This window comes from Idiotropiscis lumnitzeri, chromosome 5 (assembly GCF_059441095.1).
Source record: "Idiotropiscis lumnitzeri isolate Australia: NSW breed Sydney's pygmy pipehorse chromosome 5, RoL_Ilum_1.0, whole genome shotgun sequence".
Taxonomy (NCBI): Eukaryota; Metazoa; Chordata; class Actinopteri; order Syngnathiformes; family Syngnathidae; genus Idiotropiscis; species Idiotropiscis lumnitzeri.
The window spans coordinates 28,927,391-28,952,751 of NC_142395.1; the positions used below are offsets into that span (position 1 = coordinate 28,927,391).

A 25,361-nucleotide genomic window follows, 5' to 3' on the forward strand; every position below is an offset into this window, starting at 1 on the left:
AGTTGTGCTGTCATAATCAATAGTTTTCCACTGCTTAAAAGAAGAAATATTTTCACTTGCTATTTTTATTATAGTATATTTGAGAAGCGCCATCTTGAACACTTTGATAAGATTCAATGCTCTGCAACAAAATTAATGGAGTTCTCTTCTCAAATGTCTAATTTCTTTTGCGTAAGCTTCATCACAAAAACAAAGTTTGCATTTGTTGCATCATTTTACGCTTTTCCGTCAGCTGTATTTGGTGAAGTCTTTATGGTATTCAAATATATAGGACCTGTGGATGTTTTTTTTTGTAAGGGTACAATTTGGTCTCAGAAACACTACAGGAGTTTGATGGTAAAGATATATATTTTAATTTCAAAATAATGTATTTATTGTCATTGTTTGTGTTGCACTATATTTATTTTGTTCAGTACTTGTTACATCATTGTCATATTTCTTTCAAGTGCTTTCGAAATAAGATTGAGTTGATTACTGCATATAGTTGATCTTATCTTTAAGAGCGGAGCATGTGATGGTTATCACTTAAAAAACCAAATTCCCCACACTGAAGCACTTGAGAGTTTCATTCCATTATCTTCCCTATCTCCTTTGTTGTCAACATCTTATCTCTCCACAGCTGTACTTTCACGTCATATCGTTTTCTGGATGTTTATGCCGCATGCATTTAAATGCACGCATGTGCTGGTGTGTATGCATTCCGACGCAGCTCATTAGTGGCTTAGATCTTTTGCTCGGAGCGGTAGTTAGTCCAGATGTTTGCTGTCTACGGGAACATTCTATTTTGGAAGCTTTCCCACATGCTTTCTGGTGTGGTTGAGCCTGCGCTTGCCCCGAACTTCAAAACAACCCCGCTCTAAAAATAGTCTGAAGCCGGTCATAATCACTCGAAAGACTCTTGATGGCTCTGATGGGGCAACGTGCACTCACGATTTGCATCAAGCTCTGCTGTTCCAACCTTTATACACGCAAACAAGGTTTTTCATACTTCCGAACCCCCAACCTCTGAACTTTGAGGCGGTGGTACTAGCCAATCAAAGCAAAGTTGAACAAACCACTCCCACTCCTTACATTTTATTTCTGTGCAGTAATGTTTTATTTCAACTATACATGCCGTGTTAAAAAAAAAAGAAAAAAAAATCAACAAAAAATATGAAACAAAGACCATTACTATTTACACTTTCACAGTACATCTTTAAAACATTATCTACACGCTCAAATACTCTGGAGATCCAATATATACACCTGGCTTTGCATCGCCATGTTGCACAGCATTGAAATCTAAATGACATGACCAAAACGGTTTTTTTTTTCTTCTGCACATAAAAAGAGCTTAGACTGAATTTTAAAGGCTTCAATTTAGATTGCAACTGAAGAAGGAATTCATATTGCAATGTACAAGGCAGTTAAGCAGTGTATGTTGAATGTATGTCCGTGTATGGCAGGTTGCGGGTGTCGCACCAAAAAAAAAAAGGAGCCCAAATACTGCTTAAATGACAGGCAGGAAGGAATTCTTTACATACAATCATTACTTGTAAACAAAATGTGACTTTGGGCAAAACAGGCAGCTGATACTTTAGTGAGGTGTTACCCATGAAGATTGTGAAGTGAAATCATTCCTCAAGTTATCCCTGCAGGCCAAAAAAAAAAAACACAGAACAGAATTGAATTTGATATCCGTCATAATACGGTTCGGGCTTTGGCGTGAACACCGTGCTAATACATTGGTCGTGGGCAGCGTGTGCTGAATTGAGCCGACTGGTCCACAGTGCAAGGTCTCAACAGCCTACATCCCACTGTCAAAAAATTACATTCACTGCATGGCACCTCTGTGTGGCCGATGAGTACATAAGTCAACACCAGCAATGCCCATCCGGTTCAAACTTTTGCGCATGGCCCCATCACAAGTTGAATGTCTTTCAACTGTGATTAGGTCGTTAATTTTCAACACTTTTTGGCCTACAAAATGATTTATGTGGGAAATGAGAATTACATACCAAGAACCATTGACATTGCCAATAACATACTGTATAAGGCACACAATGCACAGATTCATGTTCACTTGCCTAAAAATATGCTTGCTCCTTATTTATAGTATTTAGGTACTGTATGTACAGAAACTTGTCATTCCCAGCATGACTTATCGGGACACATTGGTAACTGTTGTGTTGATTGTACCCTGGCCACTCACAGGGAAGCTGTACTGATAACACGGGCATTGGAACCAACACGGAAGGTCAAACGAGCTCTTAAAAAAAAGTCACATATGTCAAGGTCAGTCTAATGTAATCAACAAAAGGGTTGTCGGAGAAAAAAATGTTTAGATTCAGTATAGGAGTAACCGTCCAATTCGCGCACTCACACACACACACAACAGGGCTCAACGGAGTTAATACCTTTGAATCAAAAATATGCATTCTTGCTACATAAAGAAAAAGTTTCTGCAAGTGGAGGTCAGAAATCAGGTAATTTATCAGTCTTAACAGTGTGTTTGGTTTTTGAAATGGTACCTACTGGCTACTAGCGATGGGTAAATGAAGCTTCAAATCTGCTTCATGAACCAGTTGTAGTATTCTTGGACTCCTCTAGATGGCACTCTGTGTTCAGCATTGGGCTAAAACCTTTTATTTAAAGTCACAGTGCCATCTAGAGGACTCAAAAATACAACTGCTGGTTCATGAAGCAAATTTGAAGCTTCATTTTCCCATCACTGCTGGCTACTCTTTGCAATAAAACAAAAGATGTGCATACCCCATTTTAGGGTCATCCCACTCTTGGTACACCACTAAATGCATCAAACACACACACGGCTATGTCTAAAACCAGTAGCAGCAAATGTATAGAAGAGGATATCCCAGTGAGTTGAGAGTCCCTGTCCCAGTATATAACCCAGTGTGACAGTTTTAAAAGTAGCCCAACCTTATCACCTTGAAACACTTTGAAAATGACGCTAAAACGGTTCAGGCATTAGTTTAAAATCAGGTCATAACAAGACCGAAGTGACGCATTTCAGCCAGACAGTGACTTAGGTCTGAGATGGATTTTTAAGGTGCATCGTCTGCATGGCACCGCTCATGACGTGCGAAGGCTTAACACGTGTTCTGCCGGGACACGACCCTTTCTTCCCAACACCGATGCAAACGTACATGGTCAAAACACACGCCATCATTTACGCTCTTGTGTACGCTTGCTGCCTTTGTTGTCGTTTATATTTCAAACCTAATTTCTAATATTACGTTTCCTCTTCGCTGCCTTGCACCAGCTTCCAAACAAAAGCATGGCCTACCTCTCTGTTCAGTTCACATTAGTGGGAAGACAGTGCTCAAAGGCAGTGAAAAAATGAGACCCATTCTTCAAGTATTCCACTGTTTCCAACCTGGTACCGCGCACACCGACGGACACTGTGGTGGTGTCACGGGTGCCCTCATCCGTGTACCGAAATGTGGAAACTCCAAAGCACAGATTTCCACCGTATGACAAGCAGGATGGAAATCAGGATAATGAAAAAACATCGGAGGAATATCTTTGGCTGCACATGTGATTTTTTTAAAAATTTTTTTCCCCTTTTGACTGAAGTGTGAGTCAATGTGCATATCACTTAAAGGGGACCACACCTCAGGTTGATACACAGACACACACCGGGGTCAACCCAATCCGTAGCCGAGCCATCCGGGCTCAAAGCTACAAAACTGTCAAGGCAAAGAGCTCACGCCATCGTGTTGGAGTTCTTCTAATCTAATAACTGTACTTATTGACCACTCGCATCTGCGGAGTCTGTGGTGAAAAGCCGTTAGGTTTCGGGGGCACGTCTGGCTTTAGTGACGGCGTCCTTTTAAGTCCTGTACGAGGGAGCGAGCCGTGCCCGCTGTAGCTGCTTTGCCGGGATAAAGAGGGAGGGTTCGGCGAGTGCATTCCGGCCCCCATCATTCCAACGTGGGAATCAAGTCTGGACGGGGGCGTCGGGGGCATATAGCCCCCTCTGTTCATACTGTGCTGGCGAGACACAGATACCCCCATAGTCACCCCGTTGGTTGAGGTGGACAAGGAGTGCCTGTGAGAAGCACTCCGTTGGAGCTGGTAGCCCCCTCTTGGCCTCTCCAAGGTCCCCCCCATGCTTAGGCTGCCCGTCGGTGTGGTGGGAGTGGGGGACAAGGGGACGTCCACCCTCTTGGTGGGGCTGTGCCTTGGCAAGGAGGAGGAAGGAGAATACAAGGAGGCCTCGCGACTTGGCACCCGAGGAGGTAGTTCCGTCAGTTCCTCCATGGGTTCCAGTGTGAGGTGCTGCCGAGAGCGGGGCCCCGATCCCTCATGAAGAATGGCCTTGGGGTTGGCCACAGAGTCGTTGAGATGTTTTAAAAGGTCGTTTAGTGTATTCCTCGCATCCACCGACCGCTTCGGATCTTTCCTACTTCCTTTCGAGTCCGGATTCTTCAGCTTTTTCTCGGAAGGATGCGGCAGAGTATCATCTCCGTTGTCAAGATACGGGTGGTCATGTGTGGCATTGGGCAGGACGACGGCACTGGGTATGTGAGAATGTCCCAGGGCCAGGTGCGGGTGGTGGGAGTTGGATTTGGGAGGGCCGGGTGAAGGAAGGAGAAACTGAGGACTCTTGGCCGTCGAGTTGGGTTCTTTGCGGGGGCCGCTGATCTTCCGGTGATCCTTCTCCCACTGGTTTTTGATGGGCTGCAAGCCTTTCTGCTGCAGAACGGGAGTAGACTCGGGTGTGGGCAGAGCGGCCAACTCGGGGGGCGGACAACCGTCCCGCAGGATCATGGTCTTGGTGTCGCCATTGGGCGTTTTCAGGTCTTTACTCAGCAGGTTGGTGTACAGCTTAGGAGAATCCACATTGGTCTGGTACTCCTGTGCACATGAACAATAAAACAGTATGAATATTTAACCAGAACATTGAAGTGTGCTTCAAGATAGAACTTTAGTTCGTTCCACGACCAGGCGCTTAACTCAAAACACTGGAATCGTCTTTTTGCATTGAAGTGAATACAAATGCCTTGTCTAAAAGGTTGTACCTTCACGGGGCTGTCGAAAAGCCCGTTGAGCTTGACGAAGCTTCCGGCCGAGTCCGAGCTGGACGGAGCAGATTCTGCATCCTTGTGGATGCGCCGTTGCTTTCGCATGAACGATTCCCGATTGCAGAAGACAATCAGGCCGGCGAGCAGGGCGCCCATGAGAAAAGCACCAAACACGCAGGTGATCAGGATGTTCATGTGGACCATCTGGCTGGTTTCACTTGCTTGGATATCCCACACACCTACAAACAAACAATAAGGTCGGGTTAACCTCCTGCTGAGATAAGTCAAGTGGTCAGTGAAGCGTTCTCCTCCCCCCGAATTCATCGGCAGACATGTGCATGTTTGTGCTCAAACACAACCGTGCATGAGTTCCTTCTCTCAGATCTCCCCTCAAACAGAGTACCCAATCATTTGCAAATAGATCACATAAAGAAGACGTCTTGATTATTGGTAGAGGTAGTTAGGCATCCATGTCCATTCCACCATCCAGATTGGAGATTTGTTAATTCAAGAAAGAAGGATTGGTTTGCTGGATCCATGCTCGGCTAAGGGTTAGATCATCTAAAAGCCGAATGAATCTTTATGACCAAGAAATCAACCAGCAGGAAATTGGTCAAAGCAGCAATAGGAGCGACGTTTGTGTTCCGCCGGCTGAAATAGTCGATGCTCTACAGGAGGTTTGTTAGTAACCACAGACATTGAAAGAGTTAGTTCATCCACTGTGCGGCCACCATTGGGTTGTGGCGGTGCAGGCCCAGCCAATCATCTACCAGCCAGGGTAAACTATTGCTGGAGCTAATGTTAGCTCGAGTCTATTCTGCAGATAAAATCAATGGAAGGTTGGGGAAAAAAAAGAACGTTAGAATGAGAAGAAAAGCTCAGAAAAATAGTGAAATATAGAGTAAAAAAGCAACGAATGTTGCACGTTCTTCTATTCTAGATAGCTGCCAGGGTGTGGGTGTGAGTGTTTGCGTATGTGAGCCTCGACGTGCATCGTCAGTGGTCGGCAGCTATCAGATCAATGCAGCATGCTGGCTGGCTCCCCGCGGGCCTTACCCTCTTGCCCCCCTGGGAGAGAGTCTAAAGAATGAGAGGTGGCTGGGTCATCCTGCAGCACAAAGCCTGAGCCGAAGAGCTCTGGACCGGGCCCAGAGCTGGGGCTCTGAGTGGGAATGAGTACTGGGGGAGGAATGGGCCCACTGGGCGGAACAGTGACTGGTGCAGATGAAAACTCCATGTCTGTGGTGACAAACAAATTGTTAACAAATGGTTTGGAACGCATACTGTCATCATCCCAGTGAGTAGGCGTGAGCAATGGCAATTTGAAGAAGTTAGTTGGAGTAAATAAATCATGGTAAGCTTTTGACATTTTTCTCTCACACATTTGATAGGGACAAAGGAGAGGATACAGAGTTTCAACGAGGAGTTGGTGCAGAACAGCACGGATGCTTTGGTGGGTGAGCATGCCGGGTCGAGGGAGTGATCAGGAGAGGAAGTGATGAGTGAGAAGTGAGGCAGTCATGTGACCTTGAAAATGGGTTTTTGTTTGTGACGGTTAAAATGAGGCGGGTGATTTTTGCATTCAACGGGAGGCGTTTTGTTGGTAAAACATGACAATGAATGAGTGGTGCCAAGACAGGGCTAGAGATGCTGAACTCAAGGGGAAAATAAACCATTTGAGTAAAAGATCAAACTAACCAGAGGTAGGGTCGCCAAATGATTTGTAATCTGGCGCTGAAGTAGTGCCCAAAAAAGCTAAAAGAATTACAAAAGCACAATACGTTATCATCAGGGAATTCAGAAGTTTAAAAGTATCATCCCTTTGAGTGCGATTGAATAAAACATATGAAGCACTCACTTAGTTCCTTATCCTTCTAAAGAAGGTCCTCTGGTTCTGATCAATACTGAGGTTCAGCTTGGGTCATGGTCAGTTGGTACATTTGGCGAGGCAGAGATTTCAAAAGAAAATATTGTAATAATGGCCACCGCTTATTAAGGCCTCCACCATTTGCACCATCTGAGCATGATCCTTCAATTAGTGATGGGCAAACGAAGCTTCATATCTGCTTCATGAACCAGTTGTAGTGTTTTTGGACTCCTCTAGATGGCACTCTCTGTTCAACATTGGGCTGAAAGCACAATGAATTGCCATTTTTGAAAGCCTTTATTTAAACCAACAGTGACATCTACAGGACTCCAAAATACAGCAGCTGGTTCATGAAGCAAATTTGAAGCTTCATTTTCCCATCACTACCTTCAATGTACAGGGCCATGTTTGTGGCACTAGTTTACAAGTAGCCATGTACTCGCTGGAAGTTGACGTGTGTGTTAATACCAAACATAGACTTCCACGTATGTAGGGACAAGTTACTGGAGTGGATACTGGTGTGAGTGTACAGATGACTTTGTATTGTTCGCTCACTCGCGTGTGGGGGTGTGTGGGTGTGTGTGTGTGTGTCAGGGTATCATCTATGTGTCAGAGGATAGATGAAGTGGCATGAAGATGACTCTTACCCTGACAGTCTCCCAAGTGGCCCGTGTTTCCTAATTCAATATCCTGCTCATAGCCCGTCCTGAAAACAAAGACAAATGAGAATTTCTGTCATCTCGACTTTAATTAAGACATTTTGTGATAACTCTGGAGCTTGAAACTCACAAAAGACCGGGCTGTATCCTCTCACAGACTCCTTGAGGCCTCCAGCCGCAATAGGGATCGCGTAATGCAATGCAAGACCTAGTCCAACACACGCACGCGCGCACGCACACACAAGTCACGGAAACTTTTAATCATTCTGGGAACAGCGCAGTAATCATTTGTGGTTTGCTGAACATTAACCCCGGTATCGAGGGCAACGTTGTTATCCTCCCATTTATGACATTTACTGGACAAAACCAAACAGCAAAGGTGCAAAACTGCCGAACGTACAGCTGCAAAATAAAATAAAAAAACAAAAACACATTCAAGTGTGCAATGGGGCGTCTCTTACTTGTGACAGGAAGAATGGCGTTCGCAGCGACTCAGAGGAATTCGGATGACGCAGCTTGAAAATGCTACGTACAGGCTATGTGCGTCTTTGTCGACGTGCAGCGACAGGACTCGCTTATCATCGTCGTGGTTAGACAAGCATCTAGAAAAAAAGAAAAAGCCGGAATCCAGGGTGCATCAGATTAGTGTCGACTCTTTCACTAAACGATTTAATCACTAGGTGGATAAGCTTTTCTCTCATAGCTTAACAGGCCTTTAACATTTGATATTTGCAACTGATGATGTTGGGGGAAAAAAAAAAAAACAAGCATCGCATGCGCAGAAATCTGGCAGACACTGCCATCAGCACGAGGAAGCTCCAGCAAATAGTTGCTGACTTCTCAGCCATGAGGCAGATGGAGAAGAGAAAACGGGAACAAAACAAAAGTAGACAGCGAGGGTGGAAAGTGCACGATGCCTTACTTGGCCTTGTTGAAGACGTCTATCTCCTCCAGAAGCAGACTGTCGTTCAGCGACATGGACGAGGTCTTAGCCAAAACCTTGAGGACAACTCCTGACTCGGAACCGATGAAAACCACTGTGAAGTTCTTGTGCGGGCCCGCTTCGTTGTCCACGGCCAGCGCAGTCAGCCTGTACCTAGAACACATTCCAGCCACATATTTTTGGGATGCATTCAGACCGGTATTGATATAGAAATGTTGATACTTCACGCACCAATACCATCATCAGCCTGACATAAACAGTACCTTTCAAGTAAGAGCCATTTCTTATTTATTATAAACCCGATTTTGAATCCTTTTTTAGGAATAGTCCAGTTGAAATGATTATTTTGTTCTATTTTTTTGTCATATGGGATTTATTCTGTTAATGGAATGAAAAGGAAAAAAAAATTATGTTTTAGTGAAACATGCCATATTTAAGAAAGGTTTTTGCAATATTTGATTTGAAACACTTGAAAGACAAAATGGCATTACTGAGTATTAGTATTGCGTAAGGAAAGACCAATTATCGGCCGGGCCGATTATCGGGGCCGATATTTGGCATTTTGCCGATTATCTGCATCTGCCTTTTTTTTTTTTAACTTTCAAGGCTGATAAATTAAAAGCTGCCGCAGAATACTCTCTCTCTGTCTCTGTCTCTCTCTCTCTCTGTCTCTGTCTCTCGCTGTGCTGTGCTGTGCTGTGCTGGTGGCCCTGCCTGCAGAATCAGATTCGCCTACAAATATCGGTTATCGGCCTCCCCCGACTACCAATCATCGGCCTTGAAAAAAACCATCTCGGTCTATCACTAGTCTTGCGTATTGGAGAGTGCTTAAATTCAAGTACTAGTACTCATTCTCGGCCTGAAAAAAGTGGTATCAATGCATCCGTAAATATTCACTGCGTCTCTCTGCTTCATGTATTCATAATTCGAAGTTTGTCATTCGGGTTAACATAGAAAAAAAAATGTTTTGGAACTACAAATGCACGGCGGGACATGACCACCATGTTTGTACCATAAAAATCATTGGAAATATAATATGTAACTCTGTAGATATCACAACCCAAATTTAACCGTGTTTATAGGAAGGCACAATTCATTTTTTTCTTGTGAGATATTTACCGAACACGCGTCTTGGTGTACCAGGGCTCGTCCCCAATAGAAGGCACAGCCGTGTCCATTAGAGGGTGGGACTTGATGAACTGCAAGGTTTCATCCGGGAACTCGATGGAGTTCTTAAAGGAGGCAGCTGGACCGTAACCTGCACAGCACCCGGGTCTACAATGGAGGGTTCACATGCACGGAGGGCAAAAGGTCAAAAAGCGGCCCACGTGATCATTGCACACCAGGGAGCTAATCATCGTGTGCAGTGAAGTGAAAGTGAAATGAAAGGGTTGGGGAGCAGGTGCTTATTAGATCACCAAAAAAAAAAGGCCTCAGTCGGAAACATTAAATATGCATAATATGCATGGTTATCCTCCAGCAATGATTCACCTGGGAAATGAGGTGCTTTGTGAATTTTTTTTTTTGTCTTGGACACAGGGCATGCCTCGAAATAGACCTACTGTACGTGCGATAAACAGGTTCAATATGCCACGTTAATTATTTAATCGTCAGCAGATGGTGAACGTGTGTGCTGGGTTGCAGCTAATAACCTGATCTGTTACTTGTATACCATATTTGATTTCGCCGGTCCAAATAGAAGAAAGGGTTGAGGAAAACACAACAACTGGTGAGCAGCCGCCGAGTCATGCGCCACGTTAACGTCGCGCTCATTGTTTATCCCATCCCATTTTGAATGTCGCGTTCCAAAGATCCTTACCGAGGTTTGGGCAGCTTCTCCTCTGGAAACGGCGTCCATATGGAGTCGGCAGTCTTCTGCTCTTTAAAACGACCGTGGAAGACTTTCTCGATGTCGGCCATGGAAAACGCACACACTGCTGACCCTGGAATACTGCGCAGAAAGAAGAAGAAGCGCCGTGATTAAATGGCCATGCTTCACCTCAATATTGCCTCCTGCCATCCTCGAAATGAGTCCATCCATCAGCCATAAAGAGTCACGAGCCCACCTGTTCATCTGAGTGGTGAACACGCCCACGACAGACGGGACGCCGTTGATGTTGATGATGTCAGTGATGGATTGAAGCACGTCAAAGTAGAAGAAGGAGTCCCCCGGCACGGAGCAGTTGAGTCTCGCCTTCACAAAAGACGTCCAGTGCTTCTCCAGAACGCGCTGTGACCCGCCGATGTCGTTTTTGCAGATGCGGGCGACGCGGGAGTAGACCACCTAAAAAGGATTGAGAGTTTAAGCGAGGATAAGAGGCGGGAGGAAGTGGAATTCAGCGGAGTGAATGTCGCTGAAAACACTTTCAGGCCACTAAATAATGCATCTCTCCATTCTGTTTGCAACTCAACACGGACAGCGAAGATACACATTTTTATTTAGGCCTTACGAATTTACGTGGAAAGCGCTCAGGCCACGGATTAAAAAGCACATCAAATAGTCACCCGGATGCAACCAAGTTTGTTTGCGCGAGTGCAGATCTAGTCTGTCTTTTTTGTCCTTTTTTTCCCCCGTCAGCCTGTTTTGCTAGGATCTCTTTGTTCAATGCAAGACATTTTAATATTCAACAAGTGAAATTGTTTAAAAAAAAAAATAAAACTGGGGGAAACCATGTTGGCCATGGTTTATCAAAGCACATGAGGTTGAACTCAGTTTTTATACCGCTGCTTAGTTTTTGCACCAAAAAGAACTCTGTCATTCATTTCCTGGAATCGATGTACTTTTATTTGAAGTATTTTCCACGTTGTTTAGGCAAACTCCAAATTGCGAGCTCATATTAACAACTCACGACCACAAACCTCCCCGCAAAAATTGGTGTTGTAACACACAAAAGTTAAAACCATTCGGTACAGTAACAGTTTCACCTCAGCGTGTTGCATTATTTAGCAGTCACACTCGATAAACAAGCCAGAATAGTTTGAGTGCGACTGATATATGCAGTAGTGATGGGTAAATGAAGCTTCAAATGTGCTTCATGAACCAGTTGTCGTATTTTTGGACTCCTCTAGAGGGCACTCTCATTTCAACATTGGGCTGAAAGCACAATGAATTGCCATTTTTTTTAAACCCTTTATTTAAACCAACAGTGCCATTATCATGAAGCAGGCTTGGAGGGCGGCTGTACTCGAGCCATCGTTCGTAGTGACAATTCTGCATATTAACAAGATTGAAATATTTGATCACGTGGAAACTGGTGGAGAATGTTGGCCTCCGGGCTCGGTCAACCCGACCAGCTCAGGATGGGCCTTGGTCAAATCTGACGCTGGCATCGAACACAGAACATCCTAATTCCCCCGCATTAGCTTAGGGAGAGAGGCGGAGACTGACTGAGCATTCTCTGGGAGATAAAATCCTCTCGCTGTGAAACGGTTTTACATCAGGCAAACATTCCACGCAAACCCAGACTGTTGAAAATTCAGCAGTTTTCTCATGCGGTGTACTGTAAGCGCATGAGCGGGCAGCGCCACTTGGGCTATTTGCATCCGAAATGCATCCAATTGAGGCGCTTTTTGGGATACCGAATCTGTCCGGAAGATGCATTGTACTAAAACGCCACCTTTGCACCGTTCTTACCTTGCCCAGATTGCTGTGCTCCACCGCAATCTCTCGGTAGAAAAAGTACACATAATTCCCGTACTCGGCTGCGTGCAGGAAATGAGGTTCTGAGGGAGAAACAGAAGCGGAGAGTTGAGAAGAGTATTTTTGCATCGTCACCACCAGTGTGCATGTTGAATATTTCAGGGATTTGTACAAGGCTGTATATGACTGGGGGTGACCTAGATTGCCTGAGAGGGAGCAGGCCATATCCCCCGAGGAGTTTGGCAAGACAGGAGAGCTCTCCATCACGAGCTGTGACGAACGCCGTGCCGTGCTCTCGCCAGAAAGGAGGCAACTTAAAGACGTCGTGAAAGGGTGCCCGCTTACCTTTAAGCCACTTGGAGTCGTATTTGATGGTCCTCAAGGCGGATCCATCGCCCATACTGCGATAAATGACAGAATCGCTGGCCTGAAAGTCAGCCACCGTGGCGGAATACAGTTTCCCTTCTGCAAAACAAGACAAACAAGAAACGCGAGTCAACAAAAGATGTCCAACAACACGCCTCGTGTGCTATTTATTTTTTTTCTTCATTTAAAAGCTTTAATTGGCCCAACTTGCTTTAGCTGCAGGCATATTTGTACCGCGCTAAAAACACAGAGGTAATAATGAGAACGAAAGGAGGAACACATTAGCACTTGTGTGCGCAAAAAGCCTTTTGCGTTCCCGCGCGTAGGCGGCGGCTGTGTGTGTGTGTGCGTGTGCGTGTGCGTGTGTGTGTGACCCTCACCTGCGAAAAGGGCAACGTTGGTTTGCTTGGAGTCAAATGGGCACCGTGCCAGCCCATTGATCTCCTCGCCATCCAACTCGAGGTTATCCAGCTGAACAAAGACGCCAGAGCAAATATGGACACGGAATTCAGTCAAATGCATTGAATAACCCGCGAGATTTTTTTCCGGTTACCGGCTGCCTCCTGGTCCTTTTTTATTTTGTCTAGCGAGCCAAATTTTTCAAGGAAAATTAAGAAAAAAAACAAGGAAAAATAGCACACTATATAATGTTGTACTTTTTATCATTTTCATAATTAGTCAAACATCGCATAGGATAAATAATATGACTGTGGCTTTAGTTATATTATCTGTTAAAAAAATTGCTCATAAGAGTTCAATTTACGACCTGTTGGCGCACTTTTTTTCTTCAAGCAGCAACAGCATTGTACCAACCAAAAAAGTGTTTTTAGGAATTCCATGTTTTCTGTTTTATAATTAAATAGAATTAAAATAAAATATGTTTCCAATGACTGTAGATGTGTTGGCATTAGCTGTCATCTAGCGGACGGAAAGGAACATACGCAACGTGTAATTTTCTTTATTTAATGTTTACTTTGACAAACGTTAAATGGGAGTGGTAATAAAGAGCTTACAGCTAGTGATGGGAAAATGAAGCTTCAAATTTGCTTCATGAACCAGCTGCTGTGTTTTTGCGTCCTCTAGGTGGCATTGTTGGTTTAAATAAAGGGTTTAAAAATGGTTATTGTTGTGCTTTCAGCCCAATTTTGAACAGAAAGTGCCAAAAATACTACAACTGGTTCATGAAGCAGATTTGAAGCTTCATTTACCCATCATTACTTCCAGCCTGTTTTTGAAAACCGACTCACTATTTCTATCTGCTATCTGACTTCACTGTCGCCACACTATGCGCGACCTCAACTTTGCGCTCAGTCAAAGTCAAAGCTAACAATAGACAAAAACCAAAACCTGTAGGTCACTCGAATCGCGAGTCAATGCTGAAAATATGAACATTGTCGACTGACCCTGTAGTATCTGCACATGGGATTAAAGCCATTGGTGCCGCAGATAAAGACCAGATCGTCATTCCTGGGAACCAACACTTTGATGAAGTTATGGCACTCATCCTGTAAACACAAAAATTCGTGTTGATTTATTTATTAGCTTTTAGAACATCAGTAGCACTAAAAGACCTGTTGCGAGGCCGCCTTATAGTTGTTGTACTTACTCTGTGTTTTCCCTTGACGGCACACATCTCTCTGTCTGCCTGGCCTGATCGCCATGTCAGCTTCTGTGGAACCAAAATGTGAAGCATTAGCACACGTCTCGCATGCAAATGCATGGGCGCTGACAAGAATATACACACACACACACGCATAGGCACGCACACACACGCGCCGCACACACACACGCGCGTCTCTCCTTTCAACTCTCTCATTTTACAACCAGCCTGGTTTGTGATGAATGGCTGCTTGTGGTTTAAATGAGGAGCTTGTGGCAAGAATCTTACCCGGTAAGGGATGATCTCATTCCGGTAGGATTCTCTCAAACTCACGAGGTACACCTGATCTCTGTGGACAGCAACGTAGCACGCAATTTTCAGTGAAGCGACACGACAAATGATACAACGAAAAGATGACCAAAAATAAATTGCACATCTCGGACTTAACCAGCGTTTATATTAAAAACTCAAATACTAAAGAACTAATCATTTGCACAAAATGTGCTTTGATATTAGCCACGTCAAATTTTACACCTTGTTTTTCATGGTGTACCATTACAGGGACACTGGTGCATAGTGAACAGCACATCTGCATCGTTTTCCTGATTGTTTTTATTTATTTATTTTTTGTTTTGGTTCAGGGATGCGCTCATCCTAGGAAAATCACATCTGTTGTTGATTCGCGTATAACTCACTTGCCTCCCAAAACACAACTTGCGGTTTTGTGGCAACATGAGATCTTCAGTTCGAGCAGTCCTCCCCAGTTGGCGAAGAGGAGCAAAAAAATAACGTAATGGCTTGTCTTTCAAGTAAACAAGAAAACAAGACTGAGAATTCAGCCTGAGTGGACATTTTTTTTTTTTTTTTTAAACCTGAATATCTTCTGTACTTTGCATGACATCACTTCTTGTTTTAACGATGTTATGACAAACGCGCAACACCCGAACGGGAACAATAATAGCCTTCACGTTCCACCAACATGCGTGAACACCCACAACCGGCAGCGTGAGTTACCTGACCCCCGCCCGGTGACGCATATGGTTGTGATTCCAGTAGTGGTGCGGAGCGCACGCTTGGAGGGCGTCGATACGCGAGATGTCAAGGTGATTTCTTGGTACAATACTAGCGGCTGGTGCTAAAATGAATCCCAATGCTCGTAAATTCTAAAACGACACGTCGCGATGCCAAGAAATCTCTTGACGGCGCATCAGCCTGGGTTGATAGATGCTTTTGCTGGATCAATAGCGGCCATATACATCAGATGGCGGCCTACAAGCAACGGATCCAATAACACTAAGAGCTTTCCCTCCCCCCTTCTCCTGCCACTGTTTACTTGCCAAGATGCGAGTGGGTAGATGTGTGAAGGAGAATGTTCCGTATACCTGCCAGCGATGAAGAGCGTGTCTTGTATCTTGGTCATCAGCTGAAAGTCGAGGCGATGCTGCGACTCGTTGCCAGAGGGCCTGCCTCTGAACACGGGGTACCGCCGTGAAACTGCAAACGTGCACACGCATGGCGTTGTTAGATAGGAACCATTTTGGCATGTTGCGCGTGCGCAAATCGGATTCAATGTGACTCATTGTTTTGGCGGCCGTGCTGGTGTATAGGTGTAATTTCCTTCCAAATGTACGAGTGGTGTGTAATGGGCCAAGTCAGATTGTTATCCTTTTTTTCTTCTAATTTTGAAGTGTATAAATGCAAGAACGTTAATGACAATGGGATTGGTCAACCTTGATGGAGCGCTGCGCTCCGTTGAGTGCCACTCGACTTACATACTGCAATTACTGTGCATTAAATTCAATTTGAGGACGGTTATTATTCCTCACGAGAATGTTTAGTAATTAGTTTTGTTTGAGCATTTTGTCGCTGGATATTACAGTTCGTTAATTGAAACAACGCAACACACAACGCTATGGGTCTGTATCGGGTATATTCTTAACATCAATAAAATAAACAAGTGCTTCTCAATTATTTTAAGTTACGCCCCACCTAGCAAGAAGAAAACAATTCACACACCCGCCCCACCACCCACTCTCTGCCGCAACTCTAAATAGTAGCATTTTCGTTGGAAAACCAACGTACACCGTCGAGTCAACACTCGCTGCGCTCAACGGGCAAGGAGACCACCACTGCCAACTACTGGAGTGGAGGTGCAATTACAATTTATTGTAGTACGGCGGAAAAAAATCATGTTCCCCAGGGTCACCCCCTCCCCCAGCTTTGCCCCTGCCCCCCAGGGGGCCCCGCCCCACTTTTTGAGAAGCACTGAAATAAAGACACCATGCCACAATATGTACATAACGCGGTATATATCCGCTGTTGCATTTTTTTAGTGACGCTGCAGTCATTGTAATCGCGACTCATCTCTGCCGAGATTGTGTGTTTGTGTGTGTGCGTGTGAACTCACAGTGTGCGTCAACGACATCCAGGGGTGCAATGTCCTCGGGGAAGCTGACTGCGAGGAGAGTGCGTGAGGCTGCTAGCAGCAGCAGCAGCAGCAGCAGCAGCTCACGGAGCAGAAGTGCGGCTCGGTGGCCCATGGCTGCTCACATACACTTCCTGTTTCACACTAGCGGAGATGTTACCTGGAGACAGGCCCAAAAAAACATTCCTCTGTTAATAAAAGTTGCAAACGTACAGCATGAGTGCTGAAAATAAAATAAAATAAAGATACAGTAGCATAGCCACTTCTATTTTAAAATGAATACTTTTGAGGCAATCAAAACAAACAACAAAGCATTATCTCGCCATCCATTTTCTTTTCTACTATTTTTCTATTACAAACCTTCTGGGTCAGCATTTACTCAGACTTTTGCTATTCACAGCATGGTTCCCAAACACTACATTTTAGTGGTAGACCGATATGCTTTTGTCAGGGCTGATACCGATTATTAGTAGTCGTGGAGGCCGATAACCGATATTTCAAGCCGATATTCATTTCTTGAAAAAAGGTGTAAAATGTCAAAATTTAGAAAGCAACTCCAAAACTTGTCTTAGTTTAATTGCCTTTAAGCACATGTTTATTAAACAACTTTAGTGATTTAAAGCTTTTTCGAGCTTAGAAAATAGACAACTTAATTTAAAAAGTCGAACAAAAAGTGCACGGAGCTGCTTGTCTTATAGTTCAATTACAACAAACCAAAAAATCTCTTTAAAGTTTACTATGGCAAATGGTTTTCTTTTAGTTGCGAGTTTGGAGTAGACTGACATTAAAATTTCGGCAAAGTCTGTTGTAGTGCGTGTGACTCGAGGTGAAAAAGCAAACAGGCAGTTTACTGCTGATTGGCTGCTACCCACTACACAAGGAGACAATCGGGTGGTGCTGTGGGCGGGCCAATCTGCTTCTGCAGGCAGGGCCACCAGCACAGCAGAGCGAGCCAAAAGAAACCGGCTTTTAATGATGCTGATAATCGGCAAAATGCCAAATATCGGCCCGATAGTCGGTCTATCACTACTACATATTTGTGTCTTGTTACTGTATTTTGTTGTTTGGCAGTGTCTTGAGCTTGAGTCAATTGATTGATTGCATTTGACAAAGCTAGCATACTTGCATGTTGTGGCCGTGGGTAACACACACATTGCCCCTCCCGTGAGCATCGGTGGGTGGCCGAGCAGGAAATTTCCTATTCTAGCTTCCCTTGCATCTGTTAACTAGCAGAAGGTCAGCCAAAAGTCCGGCGTGGTGTCTCAGTGTGTGTTTGGTGAAACGGAAGTCCGCTCTGTTAGAAGCACGGCGGGCCCTGCTGCTTCTGTACATCTGCGCTCTGATTGGCTTGTCCGGGGCCAAGCTCATGGCTGATCAGCTCATTGCAACTTCATCACCATCTCATGCGACCTTAGCTGACTTCTATTAGCGCTCTGTTAGCTCTTACTGCTGCAGTCTGTCCTTGGGGCCAAAGTGCTTTATTGCACTGCAGTGATTCACTCCATCTTTGTGCTATGAGGACAAAGCCACGCTCGCTTGTTTTGACATTGGAGTCATTACGGTGGGTGTATATTTTTTCCCCCCCTTTTTTGAGCCCCCCCTCGTCCCCCTTCCATCCTAATGCAGTATGTCTAATACGACAGCAGATGGATATAATGTATTGTAGGTAGTATTCATGTGTACGAAATGTGTTGAGGAGGGCTTTTGAGGCAGGCTGTGGCTCTGAATGATTAGTGTACATTTCAAATATTTATAAGGCAAACAAATTATTCATGTGGGCAAAGCCTGAACGGATATAAACAATTTACTGGGAGACGTCACACAGGCGAAGGCATAGATTAGCTGGGAGCATGCTGGGATCCGCACACTGGGAGCACATACATCATCATGCTTTCACGTAATGCGTCTCAAAGAGCGACGCATGTGCGCACGCACAAACAGTAATGATTCATTTTTCTATTAGCCCCCAAAGCACACCTGCTCCAGTCTGTCAGTGCCAGGCCATTAGTGCTTTGATTGATCCATACAGGAAGCGGGGCAGACAATATCACTGTTTCAACTACAGTCATGTGGAAACCGCTCCAAATCTGCCCGCTTTACACTTAAATTCAGTGCGCAAGTAGCAAATCAGCGTAAAAGCCGACCGACTCCAACAAAACCATCTGCATGCCAGCTCCCCCCCGCCATGTGTACACCCAGTGTTTGAGTCATCTCAAGTGCCTCGAATAGTCCATGTTGATATTAAGCGACCACATTTTTCCAAGCCCTGATAATCCAATTTCAGTTTGGTAACTTATAGTGTGTCACCCGCGAGAGATTGAAGTGAGGCTGAAATGGACCGCTCTAGAAGTGTGTTTTAGTCATTCACGGTGCGTAATGGTGGCAATTGTGTGCTCCGTGGGACGCTGTGGCCTTCCAAACACCAAAGTCATTATGAGTAATGCGAGACCTCAAACGGGCTGTGCTTCATCTCCATTAGTTGGATGTTTTTGACAAACTACATAGTTTGTCTCGGGTCAAATAGGCTGGTGTGCATCGAACACATCCCGCTGGAGCATTTCCTTCCACTGTGGACAACATCGAATCTCCATGCCGGCTCGCAGATCAATTGAGACGAAGCAACTCGAAATGAGAAGGCTTTGCATCAGAGCCAAGATCGGGTGTGCTCACAGGTAACAGAAGACATACTTTCTCCGAGCGTATTGCTAAAAAGGCAATTAAACGGGAAATTAACTATAGCTCAGCCCTAGAGATGCTCAAATGAAGCTTCAAATCTGCTTCATAAAACAGTTGCAGTATTTTTGGACTCCTGTAGATGGCAGTCTCTGTCCAACATTGAGCTGAATCGCCATTTTTTAAACCCTTTATTTAAAGCAACAGTGCCATCTAGTGGACTCAAAAATATAGCAGCTGGTTCATGAAGCAAATTTGAAACTTCATTTTCCCATCACTACTCAGCACCATTATAGTCTTTCCTGTACTTTAGAGGTAATGGCTTAAATTAAAAAAAAAAAAACAGAAGACACTCAGAGGTCAGCAAACTAAAATTACTTGGAACTCTCCCGCGAGCCCAGAATGTTTTCTATTGACTATTCCTTTGCGCTCTCTGGTTCCTGCCCTCCAGTTAGTGTGTGTGGCGTGCATGTACGTAAAGGCCTCAAACAAGCCCAGAGACGCTGGGCTTGTCACGCAACTCGCTGCCATTCAGCCTTGCCTCTGTTATTACAGGCTTTTCAAATGTCCCGCAACCACGCACTACCCCGCTGATATTGTTGGCTCAAACTCATGGTGTTTAAAGTGGGGGGGTGGGAGAGAAGGGGGGGTGGATTTGGTGTAGGGGTCTCTAGCCCAATTCTGGTAGTTAAAGCTGAGGATTTGATGTTATGAGCCTAAAATGACAGATTAACACATATTCTCTGTGTGAGCTGCACTTTCGCTGGCATATGTCAGCCGCCACCTCGCTTCGACCGCACCACCGTTGGATGCCGTTTTGATGGGATGGTCAGATTTGGTGCTCATAAAAAAAAAAATGATGGCAAGCAACAGTGGCGTGTGGCGTTTCGTGCCTCAATTCGAAATGTGATGGGTGCATATAATCCCAGTGGGGAAATAATCGGGCCCCACTTCGGGAAGCGGTATGCTTACGAGTCCGGTTGGAGCTATTTAAACCCCCTCAAAATGAAATCATCCCTTGGTCTTCAAAATAAAGTACAAAGGCGGGCCACGCCTGATGTCTGCCCGCTGAGCTATGCCGAAGCGTCGCAAAAAAAAAAAAAAATTGTCACTCCACACAGTTTCCGATATTTTGCTCACAATTTCCCAAACTTTTCGTATTCAATTGCAGTTTCTCGTCTGGAGCGCTGGCAGTAATGAACCTCGAAATGAAAATATGAATCAGACAACAAAATGCAGCGCTGTGCATCTGTAGCTGCATCCGAAGGTGGTTTCCCATTGGCCAAGTGCTTTGCCGCAAGCACTTAAATCCCAAACCGTCTTTACTTGCGGCAGCAAAAGAATGTACCCCTTTGTGGAGCATTTTTTTTTTTTGTCTACTTCAAACATCAAAAAGTGACCGAGGGAAACATCTTTGGTCGAAAGCTCGAACTGCAGATATAGCACGACCTAGTTGGATTTATTATTTTCCATCTTAAATAAGGAAGCTGTCCCGATGCAGCCTCACGTGAGACTTGCCCAGTTGATGGCATTCTTACCCCTTTATTTTATATTCCTAGATTGTGAACCATGCGGCTAAAACAACAGTGCGGCTTTTCTGTGGATTATTCTTTTGCCAGTAGTTCAGAAAATACGTTAAATAAATCTCAATGTTTTTTTTCTCTTTGGTCTGTTCTGTTTTAATTTGCAAAGTTGTTGCTGTGTTAATAGGCACTGTTTTAACAATCTATTTTTGTACCTTTATGTCCATTCACAGTACAAAATTGTTCCATACATGCAGTAAACAATTTTTTCTCAACAAAGAAATCTGCGGTTTATAGCCTGGTGCGGCTAGTACATCTTTTTTTTAAGAGTTGCTGCGGCTTATAAAGACAGGTGTACCTTATCGTCTGAAAATTATGGATTTATTAATTCCAGTCACCCTAAACTGCGACTACAACCTGGATTCACCTTTGAGGGTTTTGGGTAAACAAGTTTGAAGGAGCACCCCCCCCCCTTTTGTTGGGCAAACGGAAGAGTAAAACAGGCGAAAGGTTGCACACGGCAGTAGTATGCACAAAAGGGCCCAGTTGCAGGTGTGACCGTGACACAAAGGGGGGCTTTGGCAACGCCATTACAATGGTGACCCACCCCCGGTCACAGGAGAGCACATTTGGGGGCTACCAAAAAGGGGCTTTGAAGGAACAAAGCCAAGCAAATAAACATGTTGACTGGTGCAACTTTTATCACTCACTCCTTTTAAAGACTGGATGATTCCGATTTCCAGCTGCAGTTTGGCTCGTCCATGAGGTTGTTAACACAGAAGCCAAAGCTTTATTGCTGGCAGTTCTGGTTACAGCTGGCTGTAGTGGAGGTTAACTGTGGCCGTTCTGGTCGCTGAATTCTGACCCGGTGGCCAGTGGGGGTGAGTTGAGGCACAGCAATGAGCCGAGCTTTCAACCAGCCCACAGCTGGTTCCGATGTTCAACCCCGGCAAGTATTTGGGTCAACATCAAGTTTGGGATTGTCAAAACTATAGCAACATGATTCTGCCAAAGAATTACTGTAACAAGAATAAAAATGTTTTGATATTTTCAGCATTACAGGTGCTTACATCGATTTAGAATTAAGCAGTTTGATCTCTCTTTTGGATCGTATCCTAGTCTTAATTCCTGCAAAACCTAGGATGATACAGATTTTCGCAGATAATTTCGCACTTTACACCCATCCATCAATCCACTAAAAATAAACCTCTCTGTATTTCTTTTCTACTTGAATTCATTTCATGCATTGGGTGGTACTGTTCCTAGTTTTGGGAGGGGTTCTTTTTCTATTACTTTTACACACACAATCCATGCATCAGTGCAGTCACAAACGCTTGTATTGTCCCAACTGGGGTGTAAAGGCATTCAAAGTTCCATCCGTGGTAAATCTTTTCACAAGCCTTTAGTGTCCACATGTGGGACTGGCTACAAAAGACAACAAAGAGGAGGGGACACAAGAGGAGCGACAACAGTGATGGAGCTTTTCTATTATTCGGCAGAGATAGCCAAGTGCAATACGTGCAATTAAAACAAGGCACAGTAAAGAGAAATAAATGAGCAAAGAAATAAAAGTAACATTACCAACCAGAGGGTGCCAGTGTTCAGTTGGGTCACCTCAATTATTTAATATGAAAATAAGAAACAATTCAAATCAAATGAATTGGATACAGTGAAATGTATGTTAAAATACTCTCCGAGTCCCTTTTACGACCCAATGACGTCTGTGTACTCCTTCAAAGAGAACTAACGGCTACAAAGAGGCAATTTTAAGATTCATTTTCGATGTTACGGTGAGCAGAAAAACGTCACAGAATAGATTTTTTTTTCAATCGAAGGGTAAACCTACCTTAAGATCATGAACAGAGCAATCCGCCCGAGTGTCTGAATATTCCTCTGGTAATCCATTTTGAAAAAGGAGAAGAAAAAAAAAACAGTGTGCATGATTCTTCTTAATGTTAAGTTCCATTAGGACGCACTTTATTGTTTTAAATCCAGTTTCTCGACTCCGTTCGCTTTATCTAAACATTTTTTATGGGACTCTTTGGTCCTGGTTCCGCCCCCCCCCTTTCGATGTGACGACTGATGCTCAAAGCAGATCCACGATCATCGCACTCTTTCTGGAGAAGTAACGAGATTGTCGTCCCCTCCCTCGCACACCTACGCAGCAGCACCCCCAACAACTTTGCTCACATTTATACAATAATAATAACAACAATATTAACCATGATAGTAGAAATTATAACATGAAAGACGTTTAAAGCTCCAACTGCTTGGTGTCGAAAATATTACGAAAACCACTTCACAACTCGGGTGTGATTTAATATAAAAAAATACTCGGCCATTTAAAAAAAAAAAAGAAAAAAAACAGGACCAAATCAGTGACATCCAAAGACAAAGAGTCTAAGAAGTTAATTTTCCTTACAAAGGAAGCGCGTCCAAACAGAACCGCGCGGTTACAGTACAACGCCTGCCGTTAAAAAGAAAAATCCGCCACAATGTATACCAACAATCCGTACAGCAAACAATTATTTGCACACAAGAGGCATGATTTCACCTCCGCAGATCTCCCCCGTTTCCTAATTCGACTTTCACTCATGCGATAAAGTGAATAAACGCGTGCATTTTTACAAAAAACAACTCACCTCATCTGAATGCTTTATTATGGCGTATCCACATGTAGTAATCCCAGAAAAAAAAAAGCGAGGAATATATCGCGCGTCGCTCCAACTTCTCCCGACTGAGAGAAAAACAAACTAAGAAGACACGGCAAATGGTGTAATTTGACCCGAGCTCGGTCAATCCACGCAGGGAGAGATCCACGGCCCGCCAATAAGGAGCGCTCTTGCTCCAGTCCCTCCCCCACCACCCAGCTCTCCTCTCCTCTTCTCTTCTCTCCTCTGCTCTCCTCCTCGCTCGCTTTTGGACCTCGCTGCCTCGCTCCTGGCTTCCTTCCTCTCTTTCCAAGAGCCACAGCGGCACAGAGGGAAAGAGAGAGGGTGGGTGGGGGGAAAAAAAACACCCCTCCTCCCTCTTGTGTGACCCCATATTGCACCCCTTGTGTTTAAACACCCCCCACCCCCAACCCCCAAACTTCAAGTCAGCAACTGCTCCTAGTTAAAACTAATTTCAGCCTATTTGAGGCTCAAGCTGCTGCTGCTCAGTTAAAACATCTTTTAGCAATGTTTGGATTTGAAGAGATCGGGGTAAGCCCTTCCTGTATTTAGCAAAGCACCGTGAAAGTGACGGAAGCGGAAAAGTTTGGGGCAAAAATAAAGATGCCAACTGTTACAATGAGTGCTTTAACTTTTTTGGACTATTTACTAAATGTAGGTCATGGTGGAACATAATGACCCCAGTGGGCTTCTGATGTCAATTCGACATCAATATGATATCAAAATCATTCAATTGATGTTGAGTTGACATCAGAAGCCGCATGTACTAAATAACTTTGTTCATATTTGCTTTCGGCCCCAACATTACATTTGAAAAGAAATATACGTTCTCCTTATGATGTTAGAATTTGTAACATTTTTTTAAATTTTAAGTCAGTGCATGACAATACAATGTAATAATAAAATAAAGGGAAAAAAAGAACATAAATAGGTAATAGGTCAAGTCTAATGCGCTTGAAATACTGATTGATTGAGATCTTGTGTAAAAAAAAAAAAACAGGAGTCAAAAATACTACAACTGGTTCATGAAGCAGATTTGAAGCTTCATTTCGCCATCACTATCAAATATGCCTAATCCCAGCCTAAAAGAAACACCATAAGGTTAGGCATTAAAAAATTCTATTTAACTAACTCTATTTCTAATTCTAGCAACATGTAAAATGTGTTTTATGATTGATTTTAATGTAATAAAAGTGAAATGGTTCGTTAAGTATTTGTAGTACTGTAATAGCATATACTTCTTTTACAAAATCACTTTTAGTAAACAAGGAATTTAGCACCCCCACAGGAAACGCGTGAACATTGATCTTGAAAGGGCTTGAATTTGTCCTTGGTAAAGGACAAAAGCACTGCAGACATTAAAATTAACATATTGTTACACAGTCAACATTGCAATGTTGAATATTCACTTGTCTGCCACATTTACATAGTCGTCAGGCGCCATGCATGTAAACAATAACGACGCGGGCTGCTCCGGTGCGCGTGAGGTTATCATCGGAGGTGTCAGGTGACTCCGGCCAGGTCTGCGGGCTGACACAATGGAGGCCCTTTTTGCACCCCATTAGCGATGCAGGTTAGCAGATGTGTGAGAATCTCCTTTTGCGTCCGTGATGGTCCTCACCCACTCGCAAGTGCATACACACTCCCACACTCCGGACGGCCTCCATTGTGAGCGCTGAAAGTTGCATCTGCATCTGAATGCTCGCAGAGGAAACACTAGTTTGCACTGCTGATCCCCCCCTGATCTTAGTTTGACACTTGTGCATGTCTTTGTCCCCCACTCGTTCCTCCCTCTTCCTCTTTTTCTCAGCTTTGGTTATTTCTGTCCTCGTGCTGTCGCGGTTCTCTTGTTGAGATCTGAATCAGCGTGAGGCTCCACGAGTGGGAGAGGAGGCTAGTGGTGGATCAATCAATGTGTTCAATGTTTGCTCGGACGTAGGTACCGAGAGTCGGGATGGGTGAATGG

At 44.2% G+C, this 25,361-nt stretch overlaps 1 protein-coding gene and 1 long non-coding RNA gene across 8 annotated transcripts in view; one reads left to right on the forward strand and one right to left on the reverse strand.

The window, feature by feature from the left end:
• LOC148337588 (uncharacterized) overlaps positions 1-25,361 on the forward strand; it is a 243,301-nt gene that overhangs the window by 30,314 nt on the left and 187,626 nt on the right. The gene's annotated exons all lie outside the window — the stretch shown is intronic.
• sema6d (semaphorin 6D) lies at positions 1,073-23,567 on the reverse strand. 5 transcript variants are annotated; one of them, XM_088295964.1, is made up of 21 exons: positions 23,366-23,567; positions 22,570-22,616; positions 16,510-16,687; positions 15,485-15,596; positions 14,391-14,451; positions 14,109-14,171; positions 13,906-14,007; positions 12,883-12,973; positions 12,482-12,601; positions 12,131-12,219; positions 10,563-10,780; positions 10,316-10,447; positions 9,616-9,771; positions 8,476-8,649; positions 8,015-8,155; positions 7,684-7,761; positions 7,542-7,600; positions 6,726-6,782; positions 6,084-6,266; positions 5,025-5,266; positions 1,073-4,860 (listed from the first exon to the last, which is right to left on the reverse strand). In XM_088295964.1, exons 3-21 carry the CDS (start codon positions 16,640-16,642, stop codon positions 3,736-3,738), a joined length of 3,336 nt encoding a protein of 1,111 aa, XP_088152090.1. In that variant the 5' UTR covers positions 16,643-16,687; positions 22,570-22,616; positions 23,366-23,567; the 3' UTR covers positions 1,073-3,735. The 5 variants fall into 5 exon arrangements, with proteins under 5 accessions (XP_088152090.1, XP_088152089.1, XP_088152091.1 ...); XM_088295963.1 differs by lacking the exon at positions 22,570-22,616; XM_088295965.1 differs by lacking the exons at positions 6,726-6,782; positions 22,570-22,616.

What these genes read in the sequence shown, in the direction of transcription:
- sema6d (XM_088295963.1), bottom strand. Translation starts at nt 16,642, where the DNA reads ATGGGCCACCGAGCCGCACTTCTGCTCCGTGAGCTGCTGCTGCTGCTG. An exon ending in CAACGTTGCCCTTTTCGCAG is followed by an intron (nt 12,602 to 12,882) that starts GTGAGGGTCACA and finishes CTTGTTTTGCAG; the next exon opens with AAGGGAAACTGTATTCCGCC. An exon ending in GACGTCTTCAACAAGGCCAA is followed by an intron (nt 8,156 to 8,475) that starts GTAAGGCATCGT and finishes CTTTTTTTCTAG; the next exon opens with ATGCTTGTCTAACCACGACG.